Consider the following 14,005-nt stretch of genomic DNA (forward strand, 5'->3'; position numbering starts at 1 on the left):
GCCTTATATCCTATGTCCTTGAGCCCACGTACAGTAAAATGACCCAATGAGTAATGTCACTCATTGGTAGAAAATACATGTTTCCCCTACACTCACAGCAGTCACCATAGTGAAACTTTGAAGAGCTTTATATAAACGCTAATAATGTTTGTTCCAATTAAACATATTTTGGATCTGCATCTTGGCCAAGGCAGAGAACAGAGACAACACTCTTTACCAAAACACAGGGCAGTTGTCTTCTCAACCGTGTAAATATCATTATGGACTTAATGAAACTAACATCAAATGTTCTGCTAAAATAATGGAAGTAGTATCTTCACTCATGCTGCACAGGACGAAGATTTGTTACACTTATTTCCTTTTTCAATTCACGTGGCCTTTTTCTTTTGCAGGAGTTAAAACACAAGATATTGATCAGGTGTAAGAATGTCCGAAAGTTCACTTACTCAATCCCAGGAATGTGGCAACTTGTGGATGGGGACGTTGGAGAAAACGGTGAAGAATTCAACCCTGAGGCAGAATCGGAAGTGAAAAGTGTGATACCAGCGGGGATACGGGCATTCAGGATGAAGAAGGTAAAGTTCAAAGTGGAGTGTAATTAGCCCAACACACATATACACACTGACCCCAATATTTGAGACATGGCCTCAATAGAATAGATTCCAATTTATTACTCAAAGTTATGGCTTCAAACCCCACTATTGACTCGAGCGCAGCAGCTAGCCACTATCCAGTGCAGTGCAGGGAGAGTAGAAAACATAGAAAATAGGAGCAGGAGTAGGCCATCCAGCCCTTTGAATGCTGCACTATTGGAGTTCACAGCTGTTCATGCCAGTGGGATTCTCTGGTCCTGCTGCACTGATGATGTGGAGATGCCAGCGTTGGATGTTGCCTGCTGCAGTGAACAGTGATGCAACTGAGTGTCAAATTCTCCATCCTCGCTTGCAGTGGCAGCAGGGTGTGAATGGTCGGTAAGATATAAACATAGAAAATGGAAGCAGGAGTAGGCCATTCGGCCCTTCGAGCCTGCTCTGCCATTCATTTTGACTATGGCTGATCATCAAATTCAATATCCTGATCCCACCTTCCCCCTCATATCCCTTGATCTCTTTAGCCCCAAGAGCTATATCTAATTTCTTCTTGAAATTACTCAATATTTTGGCCTCAATTACTTTCTGAGGTAGTGAATTCCACACATTCACACTCTCTGGGTGAAGACATTTCTCCTCACCTCATTCCTAAAAGGTTTAGCCCTTATCCTCAAACTATGACCCCACCATTGGGAGCATTCTTTCTGAATCCACCCTGTCTAATCCTGTTAGAATTATATAAGTTTCTAATGAGATCTCCTTTCACTCTTCTAAACTCCAATGAATGCAATCCTAACTGACTTAGTCTCTCCTCATATGACAGACCTGCCATCCCAGCATCAGCCTGGTAAACCTTCGCTGTACTCCCTCTATAGATCGAGCCCGTTATCTTTCTGGTGATAAATGGTGACCCTGTATGTCTGCTCCTGTTGATAAGAAATCCTGTGGCACAATCAGACTAGCAGCAGGGAATTATTCTCATGTCGCAAGTCAACATTTGTCTTACAACACTAAAAGCTGATTGTTCATCTATTTACTGTTCTGGTGTCTTTCTGTAGTCAAGTTGGCTGTCTCTTTTACCTTTGTCACAAGTGACCAGGTTCCAGAAGTCATCCATTAATGCACTTTGAACTGGCTTGAGGAAATGGCAATAGATTATATAACTGCATGGTCCCTTTTTCTTCTGAGATTGCTTCCATATGTTAAGCCATAAGCACTAAGTGCTTCAATTGTAGCAAATGACTGTTTTGGAAGAGGTTTTTCAATATGCCTATTCCCAGTTTGATAAATGCGAAGGAGGAAGATAAGACAAATCACTTTTTTATAGTGAGTTGTGATCACTGTACTGCCTGAAAGTGTGACGGAAATTGATTCAATTGTAATTTCCAAAAGGAAATTGGAGAAGCGCTTGGAATGGGGAAAAGGTTTCAGAGCAATGTAGAAAGAGAACGGGAGTGGGATTAATTGTATGGCTGTTTTAAAGAACTGACAAAGACACAATGGGCCAAATGGTTTCCTCCTGTGTTGCAAGATTCAATGATTTTTTTGAATGGTATTACAGGCAAAGAAATGCAAATGTGTTCTTTTCTTTTAATTTAAAGCCAGACTCAAATGACAGCAAACCATTGTGATCAGCAAATTTATTCTAAAGCAATTTCCAAGGACCTTTCTCGTAAATTGCTGACATCGGAGGTTTTCGGAAAAGCAAATGGAGTGGTGTGTAAAACAAGCTGTGGTTCACTATCACCCATTTTGCACTACTGCTGAAGACCAATTTTACTTCAGCTATGTTTCATAAGTGCAGCATTTAATTAGCGTAGTGCTTTGCATGGCTATAGCAAGGACATTCCACAGGGGTTCCAGTATGGTGCAGTGCAATTCCAAAGAATGCAGAAGAGGATTGTCTTCCTCTCAGTTGGTCTAGAGGAACCTGACCAACCCCGTATCGGTTAAAAAGCAAAAAACAAACCCTTAAAATCCTAGAAATGTAAAGCCCCCTGAAAAATGCAAAAGACAAGTCTTTTTGCCAATACTTTCTGTTTTAGGTTTGGCATTCTTAAACACTTGCGTTTTTTTGCTCCATTGTGTGTGCCTGTTCTATGCCTTTCACTCTGTTAACTCTATTTACATGATTGCTGGCAGCAACGTGCCAAGGTTTCTTTAACAATGAGTCGAATTTTTTGCAGAATTAATAAGATTCCATGCACCCAGATGCAGAAATCCCACCCCCATTTCTGACAGAGCCCATTTTTGCCAGTCAGGAGTGATTCACACAGGAAGGTATCCTGAACTCAGTGGGACCATTTGAACTTAGTGCTGAATTCAAAATAGACCCCATTTTGGCTGTTGCAAGAGCCTTAACCCACAGCGTGGGAGTTACAGATTCATCTCTTCAAGTGTGGATAAGGTCTGTTTAACTGTTATGATCTGAGGTTTTCTTGAATCCCCCACTCTTTAAACAGTAGGAAAGCTGCCTGTTATTATTAGCGATTGTTTAAAAAAAAATCTCTGCTGGACTGCTTTGATTGACTGGTTAGCTGGTGTAGAATTTGTTGGGGTGCAGTATTTGTTGACATTTCCCTAAAGGCTATTATTATGTCATTAAATAAGCTTGAGTTTCAAAGTGTACAATTATCACAGCAAGGAGTAATGAGTTCACAGTTTGATTGACAGCTTAAAGAGTTTTAAAGGATCAGCTGCTTTTGATGAGGAGTATGAGTTTTTTTATAAGTGAATTAAAAAGTTTGAATGGGTTTCCGAATCCATCCCATACCACCTCTCTGGACCGTAGATTGAGTGTGATGGGACACTTTAAACTGAGGTAGGTCTGCCCAGTTGGGAAATTTCCATAATCAAACTAGAACCATTGAATCCCTACAGTGCAGAAGGAGCCCATTGCGTCTGCACTGACTCTCCGAAAGAGTCACACGCCCTTCCCCCTGAGCTATCCCTGTAATCCCACGCATTTCCCATGGCTAATCCACCTAACCTACACATCTTTGGCCATGTTAAATTGCCCCATAGTGTCCAATCAATCTAACCTGCACATCTTTGGAGTGTGGGAGGAAACCGGGATACCCGGAGGAAACCAATGCAGACACAGGGAGAATGTGCAAACTCCACAGAGCCAAACAGTCACCCAAGATGGAATTGGACAAGAGTCCCTGGCGCTGTGAGGCAGCAGTGTTAACCACTGTGCCAAACAACTCAGTAGCGAAAGACCAGCCCAACCCATCAAAAACTCATAAACCTTCACGACCCTGGAAAGATAAATTAAGATAACCTCCAAATCGCACTCACATTTACACAACATCCTGCCTTTGACATATATCGAGTTTTGGATCTTTCAATTATTAACCTCACCCTCAATAAATGGAATGTTGTCATTCATTGCAAGAGGAATGGAATATGGAGGCAAAGATATTCAACTGCAGTTGTGCAGGACTTTGCTGAGATCATGGCTAGGATTTTCCTTGGGATCTGTCGGAGGCGGGGTGGAACGTTTGGTGAACCAACAAAATGTATATTGAATTTTGGCGGAAATCTCTGGACTTGCCAAGGGATGGATGGAAAATCCCATCTGGAATATTGTATGGAGTTTTGGTCTCCTTACTTAAAAAATAGATGCAATTGCTTTGAGAAGCAGTTCTGAAAAAGTTCACTTGACACATTCCTGGATTGAAGGGGTGATCTTTTGAAGAAAGGTTGGGACAGATTGGGTCTGTCTTCATTGGAGCGGCATGGTGGCACAGTTGTGTGGTACAGTGATTAGCACTGCTGTTTCACAGCGCCAGAAATCTGGGTTCGATTCCCGGCTTGGTTCACTGTTTGTGCGGATTCTCTGCACATTCTCATCATGTCTGCGTGGGTTTCCTCCGGGTGCTCCAGTTTCCTCCCGCAATCTGAAAGACGTGCTGGTTACGTGCATTGGCCATGCTAAATTCTCCCTCAATGCACCCGAACAGGCACCAGAGTGTGGCGACTAGGGGATTTTCACAGTAACTTCATTGCAGTGTTAATGCAAACCTACTTATGACACTAATAAATAAACTTTAAACTTTGGAATTTAGAAGAATGAGAGGTGATCTTATTGAAACATATAAGGTCCTGAGGGGACTTGATAGGGTTCATGCCGAAAGGATGTTTCCCATTGTGAGAGACTAAAACTAGGGGACACAGTTTAAAAATAAAGGGTCTCCCATTTAAGATGGAGATGAGGAGAAATTATTTTCTCCTCGAGGATTTGTGGGATTCTCTTTGCTAAAGAGCAGTGGAGGCAGGGTCATTGAATCCACAGTCTGATCAGCCATGATTGTATCAAATGGTGGAGTAGGCTCAATGGTCAAATGGCCTACTCCTGTTCCTAATTTGCATATTCATATGTTCAACAGGTTTATTGGGAAGAGGATTCCAGATTGCATGAGGAGATGCTTCAATTTGATTTGTTATTGTCACATGTATTGGGATACAATGAAAATGTATTGTTTCTTGTGCGCTATACAGACAAAGCATGCCATTCATAGAGTACGTAGGGGAGAAGGAAAGGTGAGGGTGCAGAATATAGTGTTGCAGTCATCACTAAGGTGACTTAGCTTTATATAAGGTAGGTCCATTCAAAAGTCTGATGGCAGCAAGGAAGAAGTTATTCTTGAGTCATTTGGTATGTGACCTCAGATATTTGTATCTTTTTCCCGATGGAATAAGGTGGAACAGAATATGTCCGGGGTGTGTGCATTGATTAAGCTGGCTGCTTTTCTGAGGCAACAGGAAGTCTAGACAGTGTCAATGAGTGGGAGGCTGGTTTGCGTGATGGACTGTGCTACGTTCACAACCCTTTGTTGTTTCTTGTTGTCTTGAACAGAACAGGAGCCACAGTGATACATCCAGAAAGGATGCTTTCTATGCTATGTCTAAAAGATGGTGAGAGTCATACGGACATGCTGAATTTCTTTAGCCTCCTGAGAAAGTAGAGGTGTTGGTGGGCTTTCTTAACTATAGCATCGGTGTGTAGGGACTAGGATAGATTGTTTCTGATCTGGATACCTACAAACATGAATCTCGTGACCATTTCCAGTTCATCCCTGTTGATGTAGACAGGGGCATGTCCTCCACTATGCTTCCTGAAGTCGATGACTATCTCCTTCATCTTACTGACATTGAGGGAGAGATTATTGTTGCCGCACCAGTTCACCAGATTCTCTATCTCATTCCTGTACTCTGTCCCGTCATTGTTTGAGATCTGACCCACTGCAGTGGTGTCATCAGCAAACTTGAAAATGGTGTTGGAGAGGGATTTGGCTACATAGTGGTAAGTGTATAAGAAGTATAGTAAGAGACTGAGGACACAGCCTTCTGGGGCACAGGTGCTTCTTGACATCATCCTGAATGCCTTGTGTTCTTGGTTCTCCCACCAGAGGAAATAGTTTCCATTCATCTTGTCCAAGCCTTTAATCACATTAACCATCTCAATTGGAAAATCCCTTCATTTTCTACATTTGAGGGAATACAAACCCCTCCATTATTCTCCAAAGCAACCTAAATGCTTGTTTACCTTTAGATTTCAGCTTGGCGGAAAGATTACACCTCCTCACAGACATTTATTCTCCATACATTCCTTTATAGTTTATGTTACTTTGTCATTTTTCCCAATGAGTGAGACATTGTGCATGAAATATCCGGTAAATAGACATAAAGTAATTAGCCGCACTGAGTGGTGTGAGGATAGCTACTCTCAGACAAAGGCTCTTAATCAAAAACAATTACTTTCTTTGTCTTGCTGAAGCATATTTGCTTTGGTTCGCGCCCATATATTTCATTAGTCAATGCCAGTGTGTTTGTTTTTCATACATCCTTAAAAGCTACAAAACAATAAGCCCTATTATTCTGAGCGTGGTCCAGAGAACATTTAGTGCTTTTAATACCATGACATGTTTTATGATAAATGGACGTAATGCAGTAAACTGAAACACTAATTTGGAAGATGGGAGTACAATCACTTTAGACAACTCAGCTATTTTAAAAAATATTTCAAAACCCTCGGGTTCACAGTTGGAGCATTTGATTTGAAGAATTGCAGTTTGGTTCAATGTGCACAGAAGGGCAATTAGCATTAATGTGCATCGCTGCCACGCTTGAAGTGGATACAGCGGGAAAAAAATTCAATTGGTCCCTTTTCATGTACAACATAAAATATTGGACTCAACTGCCACAATCCAAATAAACATGCTTCTACTAATGAGAACCAAACCCAGTGGAAAAGGCGCTCTGGAAACCGGATCAACTACTTGTGGTAGCGGGTGGGGTGGGGGGGTGCGGAGATAGGTGTGAGAGGAGAAGACAGATTGATGGAAGGACGATGGACAAGGAGGTTGCAGGTCTGAAATGTTAATTAAGCATCTGGCTTGGGGAAGGCAAAAACAACCCTGGACCACAGAAGGTCAAAGCAAAAAGAAGAAAACCACGTATCGGGTCGGTATTTTGGACAACGGAATCACACGTGGCTCCTGACCCCCTCACTGGTGTCAGAGTCCTGCCCACCCTGAGGCAACCAATGGACAGGCCGCCTCTGGGACTCCTCCCCCTTGAATTAGTGATTTTTAGTGGGCGTTGCAGGCATGGGGGCCAATTGGAGCACCCGAAGCTGTGAAGGAGGATTTGGGGGGGTGGGGGGGAGAGGTGTTGCTGACAGCCCCACCAGGAGAGGTGTACTGGGTGAGGTGCCGCTGACAGCCCCACCAGGAGAGATGTACTGGGTGAGGCGTGGCTGACAGTCCCACCAGGAGAGGTGTACTGGATGAGGTGTCGCTGACAGTCCCACCAGGAGAGGTGTACTGGATGAGGTGTTGCTGACAACCCCACCAGGAGAGGTGTACTGGATGAGGTGTCGCTGACAGTCCCACCAGGAGAGGTGTACTGGGTGAGGCGTTGCTGACAGCCCCACCAGGAGAGGTGTACTGGGTGAGGTGTCGCTGACAGTCCCACCAGGAGAGGTGTACTGGGTGAGGCGTTGTTGACAGCCCCACCAGGAGAGGTGTACTGGGTGAGGTGTCGCTGACAGTCCCACCAGGAGAGGTGTACTGGGTGAGGCGTTGCTGACAGCCCCACCAGGAGAGGTGTACGGGATGAGGTGTTGCTGACAACCCCACCAGGAGAGATGTACTGGATGAGGTGTCGCTGACAGTCCCACCAGGAGAGATGTACTGGGTGAGGTGTCGCTGACAGTCCCACCAGGAGATGTGTACTGGGTGAGGTGTCGCTGACAGCCCCACCAGGAGAGATGTACTGGGTGAGGTGTCGCTGACAGTCCCACCAGGAGAGGTGTACTGGATGAGGTGTTGCTGACAACCCCACCAGGAGAGGTGTACTGGGTGAGGTGTTGCTGACAGCCCCACCAGGAGAGATGTACTGGGTGAGGTGTCGCTGACAGCCCCACCAGGAGAGGTGTACTGGATGAGGTCTCGCTGACAGCCCCACCAGGAGAGGTGTACTGGATGAGGTGTCGCTGACAGCCCCACCAGGAGAGATGTACTGGATGAGGTGTCGCTGACAGCCCCACCAGGAGAGATGTACTGGGTGAGGTGTCGCTGACAGTCCCACCAGGAGAGGTGTACTGGATGAGGTGTTGCTGACAACCCCACCAGGAGAGGTGTACTGGATGAGGTGTCGCTGACAGTCCCACCAGGAGAGGTGTACTGACTGGGTGAGGTGGTGCTGCAGATTTAGGAACAAAGCAGTCCTGTGAAAAATGAGACAGTTGGTGAAAATAAGCATGGCCGCAGCCGCAGGGGAGAGCGAGCCGCTGATAGCTGCAGTTCTGAGGGTAGGTGGGCGAGGGGGTGGGGTGGGGGAGGTTGGCCAGGGGTGCGCTGTGGAATTAAAGGAGGTCTCACAAGTCCCCCTTCAGCCTCAGCGGGACACCCATCCACCATCAGGAAAACCCCAGAGGCATGTCCATCCTGCTCCCAGCTGGGCAAAAGTGCTAACAATTGGCTACCTGCCTGTGCCGGATAGATGACTTAACACCCAACTGTCACAAATTCCCCTTCCTCCTGTCTCCAAAGCTGCCTCTGTGGCATCTGATAATATTCTGCCCATCATGTTCCTCCACAAATCTACTCAATCTTCATGAAACCATTTTCAACATGGACTCAATTTCTTAAAGAAAACGGTAATGTCTTTATAATTAAAAGAAGAAGTGAGTTTCTCCATAAACAAGCTCTCTGTGCAATGAACCTGCAGTTTACCTGGGCCTCCTGATCACAGGCTGGTGGCTCAGACTCTGGGCATCATCACCACAGATCTGCTCTCAAATTCACACTGGGGCCAAAGGGCATCTAGGGAGCTTGTCATTTAAATAGTTAAGTGACAGTGTGTGCAAACTTAGCAACACAGTGGCAAGCGTCTGGCCACCATTTTAAAGAAATACCTACCTTGCCCCTCCCAGGGGGGCCCTAAGTTTCTCATTAATCTCCTTGTTTTCCTGCTTAGTATCAAATTTAAAAGCGTTCCCCTTGATTTCCTTTGTCTTTTAGTTTGATTATACGTCTTTCCTGTGCAAGTGGGGAGATGTTGGCATCGTGGTAATGTCGCTGGACAAGTACTCCAGAGACCCAGGGTAATGCTCTGGGGGACCCAGGTTCGAATTCCAGCATGGTAAATGATGAAATTTGAATTCATTACAAACATCTGGACTTAAAAGTCTAACAGTGACCACAAAAACCATTGTCAATTGCAGTTTTTAAAAAAATCAGGTTCACTTATGTCCTTTTGGGAAGGAAATCTGCCATCCTTGCCTGGCCTGGCCTATACGTGATTGACTCCTAAATGGCTTCAGGGGTGGGCAATAAATGTTGGCCCAGCCAGCGATGCCCCCATCCCATGAACAAATTTTTAAAAAAGTATATTGAGAACTTTCTGTGTGGCAAAACGTTACCGAGGACATTGGGGCAAGTTCAGGTATGTTGGAAAGTCAAACCTCAGGACAGAAGGAAGACAACTCCAGGAGAATGTTAAAGAAGAAAAGACCAATAAAAAAGGCAAATGTAGTGTGGATTATGAATAAGTCAGCAATACATTGCTTTTCACAACTGTGCAAAGCATTAGAGATTAAGTTGGACGACTAAAGATATTGATTTAGAATGGAGGATTGTGGGCCAAAATCTCCTGAGGAATGGTACTGATCATTGGATTTCCAATCCGCTTCTACTTTTCTCCACCAGACTGGAGCTCACCATTTCTGGCTGGAACTTCCAATCCCAGCTTTTACTGAAATGTGGAGTGTACAGTCCCTTGGTGAGCTTCATTGTAGCCCCAGAGAATCGGGGGAAGACCAGCCATGCTCTGTTTTCATGGCACTAATTACCATATTCTGGCAAGAGTTTAAATGTCCCAGAGTTTCTTTACAAAGCTATGGAGAAAAGGTTGGTATGTAAGGTGGTAGGAGTGGGTAAAGTAAAGAGCTAGCGTGGGCAAGGGGCAGGGTGGCAACTGAATAAGGTGGTAGGTGTTGGGTAGGTATGGCAGGGTGGCAAATGGGTAAGCTGGCAGAGTTGGCATGGTTGGGGAGGGTAGTAGGCTGGCAGAGGTGGTATGGTTGCTTGTAATGACTGGGTTGGTGTATTGGGGTCTAGTAAGGTTTGGTTGGGTGTGAGTGTGGGAGTCAGAGGTTGGGGAGGTAGTTGGGTCAGGTAGGGTGCTAGTCAAACCGGATTGGGGGCAATCAGGGGCAATTGAATGGTCAGGGTTAGTCAGGCAAGGTTGGGATATAGTGAGGTCAGATTGGGAGAGTATCTGGCGGAGTTGGAGGTTGAGGGTAGTTGGGAGTTCAGGAGACGTTGTTGGGGGGGTCAACAGTGGTGTCGGGGAGTGGGGGTGTGTGTCACTGTGAGTGAGTGTGGGCTCAGTTGCATAGTTAGCCAGGGGTTAGACTAACAATTTCTGGGTAACTATACTGGTAAGTAAGTTGGAACAGTCCAAAGTCTCCAACCCTAACTCCGAGTTGGAGAATTTTAAAGAGGGAGCAGGGGAATTGCCCATTGGAAATTGAAACTTCCGGGCAATTTCCACAGAATCATTGTGTGGCGACTTCGGAGTGTCCCTTTAGAGTATCTTTCAGGAAAGGCCTTAGTGTCCACAGACTGGAAAATCTGGGCTATGATGCTCCAACCTTGATGGAAACTTGGTTTCAGCCAATGGAAGACTGAGAACAATCGGGCGTTTTTTATATTCCCGTGTGCTGATAGTGAGTGTGCAATGCGTATGAGGGTGTGCCGAGGGAGGAGGTTAACTCAATGGTGCTAATGTGCTGTGAGGGTTGAGAGCCACAAGACTCATTAGAGGTCAGAAACAAAGGGATCCTCAGCTGAGTTTTCCATTTGGTTGCACCTATTTGGCGAATCTTTTAAGATGCCATGTTTACAATGATGAGGGAGTATAGCATCTTTCTAGGTAGACGAGTCAAGAGTGATTTTCTTCATCTGTATGTCTCTCATGATCCCCACTTCCTGAAATCACGCTGGGTCCTCATTGTTATTGCTTTCTTGTACTGCTCCCTTTCAATGTTTTACCTGCAATTAATAGTTAATTTTCCAGTGTCTGGACGTTTTTCATACTGTTTGAAAGAAAGCTATTATATTTGCTTGTTCTCAGTCTTGCAGAATCTCAGCAGCACCTGATGATTCTATTCATTAAACACCAAATGATGCCTTTATTGCATCTCCGAATGCCTGCATTGGGTGAAAGTGCAAAACTCAACTTAACAGTTTGAATGGAGAACAAATGAATAGCTGTCATTGTGCATGGAAATGTTTACTCGAGATTGCCACCCTATCTCCGTTTCATTCCCAGATACACCCACGGTTTTGTTTTGCCATTTTGTATATTTCTGAAAAGAGAGACATGTTGCTGAAGCTTTTCATCTTGCACTCATCAGGACAAACACAAGAATGCTAAATTTCAAACCACCGCAACAATTTATACCGCAGGAAAAAGGGCTGCTGCTGCTGATTGGTTGGTAGGTCAGCTGGTCGAAGCTTTGCCTTGGTAAAAGCAGTGAGGAACCAAATAACATTGGGCAAGGTGTTGCCATGGAGAAAACAATCAGATTTGCGGCACGTGGCTCTGTGGCGCAATGGGTAGCGCGTTGGACTTCTAAATAAGGGCAAGTTAGCCATTCAAAGGTTGTGGGTTCGAGTCCCACCAGAGTCAGATTTTATGGGCGGCACGGTAGCACAGTGGTTAGCACTGCTGCTCCACAGCTCCAGGGACCTGGGTTCGATTCCCGGCTTGGGTCACTGTCTGTGCGGAGTTTGCACATTCTCCTCGTGTCTGCGTGGGTTTCCTCCGGGTGCTCCGGTTTCCTCCCACAGTCCAAAGATGTGCGGGTTAGGTTGATTGGCCGTGCTAAAATTGCCCCTTAGTGTCCTGAGATGCGTAGGTTAGTGGGATTAGCGGGTAAATATGTAGGGATATGGGGTGGGATTGTGGTCGGTGCAGACTCGATGGGCCAAATGGCCTCTTTCTGCACTGTAGGGTTTCTATGATTCTATGACCTACCAACCAATTAGCACCAGTTTTCAACTGCAGTATAAATTGTTGTGATTATTTGAAATTTGGTATTCTTGCATTTGTCCTGATGAGAGCAAAACGAAACGCTTCAGCAGCATGTCTCTCTCTTCACCAATCTTTACTCCCAAAACGACAGTAACCATTTTGTCATACTGTGGCATTTTTGCAGAAAACTATGATTCGACTCGCCATGGAATTCTCAAACATTATCGTATACTCAAAGGCAGTGGATTTCAAAGAGTTCAGATATTCAATGAACCATCAGATGTTTTACGAAAGCAATACATTTTCTGAACATGGAGCGATGAAGTTAGTAAAACAAGCAGGTAAATATATGTGAAATGCAGATAATTTCCGTCCTCCAGAAGTTCTTTCTGAATAAAAGGCGCGCACTTTTTCATTAAAAGGCGCGCACTTTTTCATTTTCGATTTGTCTCTGATGTTATTAGAGTGCCGGCTGTCATTCACTGGATTTTCCCTTTGTATCAGAGCAATGTGGTAGTTGAGTTTCGGAACCATTACTGTTGTTTAGTCAGCCGTCATTGTAATCAATCTTACTGTGGACCGAAGTATGACATTAGGTTTCTTTTCTGAAGCTGCACATATTTGAAAGTATCCAATAAGCTCATTGAAAACTCGGAGTGTGGTGACGCAGTACTATGGTGGCACAATGGTTAGCAATTGCTGCCTCACAGCGCCAGGGTCCTGGGTTCGATTCCTGGGTTGGCTCACTGTCTGTGTGGAGTCTGCACATTCTCGCTGTGTCTGTGTGGGTTTCCTCCGGGTGCTCCGGTTTCGTCCCACAGTCTGAAAGACGTGCTGGTTAGGTGCATTGGCCATGCTAAATTCTCCCTCAGTGTGCCTGGACAGGCACCGGAGTGTGGCGACTAGGGGATTTTCACAGTAACATCATTGCAGTATTAGTGTAAGCCTACTTGTGACACTAATAAATAAAACTTTAAGTACCGTGCTAGAATAATACTGCAGCTCATGAGTTCTCAGCCTTTGATAAACCTTCTCCAGCATGTTGGTCAGGGATGGTATGGGGGTCAGTAGTGGGATTATTCCTTATCATTCAGCACTTGTCCCACAGAACAGCAACAACGGACACCTGAGTGCTTGTTCATTCAGTTATTTAATGATTTCTGGGAAAGGTCATTGAAAGGAATAAAATTAAGAAAAAAAAGCCATCAAATATAAAGAAAAGTAAAGCATTTCTTTGTGAATACTCAATGGTGCTCACAATATTTGTTTGTTACTAATGTTGAACATCCCTTTTTTCTAGCCGCTAAATTTGTTGCACACAATTCAAAATTCCTCTCACGAACCTACTCTGCAGGTTCCAGAAGAAACTTTTCCAACTACAAACCGCATGAATTCTGGAATGTTGGCTGTCAAATGGGTAAGCTTCATCCCCTTCACCTCACATGTAATATGACTATTGGGGAGGGGGGGGGGTGGGATTCACTGACGTCACCAGACAGCTGACAGGAATCCCAAAAATATTGCTGATGGGAACGGAATTGGGCAGGCTTCAGTGCTGGTAATCACCAGTGTGGACATGACGTGTTGGACCCCAAGGGTCCAGGGGAGCACCACCAACCACCAGAAAGAGGGGCATCCGCCCCTCAAAAGACTAAGGAAATTTGGCATGTTAGCTATGATTCTCACCAACGTTTACAGATGTACCATAGAAAGCATTCTTACTGGTTGTATCACAGCTTGGTATGGCTCCTGCTCTGCCCAAGACCGCAAGGAACTACAAAAGGTCGTGAATGTAGTCCAATCCATCACGCAAACCAACCTCCCATTCATTGACTCTGTCTACAGTTCCTGCTGCCTTGGCAAAG

The 14,005-nt window shown here is 44.9% G+C and overlaps 1 protein-coding gene and 1 non-coding gene across 2 annotated transcripts in view; both read left to right on the plus strand.

Moving 5' to 3' along the window:
* The window catches only part of LOC144507886 (1-phosphatidylinositol 4,5-bisphosphate phosphodiesterase zeta-1-like), a 73,519-nt gene that overhangs the window by 38,585 nt on the left and 20,929 nt on the right, over nucleotides 1–14,005 (plus strand). Inside the window, exons 6-8 of the mRNA XM_078235335.1 lie at nucleotides 393–575; nucleotides 12,325–12,481; nucleotides 13,441–13,557. Of these exons, the coding sequence (XP_078091461.1) occupies nucleotides 393–575; nucleotides 12,325–12,481; nucleotides 13,441–13,557 (457 nt within the window). The remainder of the gene's footprint in view (nucleotides 1–392; nucleotides 576–12,324; nucleotides 12,482–13,440; nucleotides 13,558–14,005) is intronic.
* trnar-ucu (transfer RNA arginine (anticodon UCU)) lies at nucleotides 11,705–11,795 on the plus strand. Its single transcript is given in 2 exon segments — nucleotides 11,705–11,741; nucleotides 11,760–11,795. It is a non-coding gene; the product is annotated as a tRNA-Arg (tRNA).

The sequence above is a fragment of the Mustelus asterias genome, chromosome 19, assembly GCF_964213995.1.
Source record: "Mustelus asterias chromosome 19, sMusAst1.hap1.1, whole genome shotgun sequence".
NCBI lineage: Eukaryota > Metazoa > Chordata > Chondrichthyes > Carcharhiniformes > Triakidae > Mustelus > Mustelus asterias.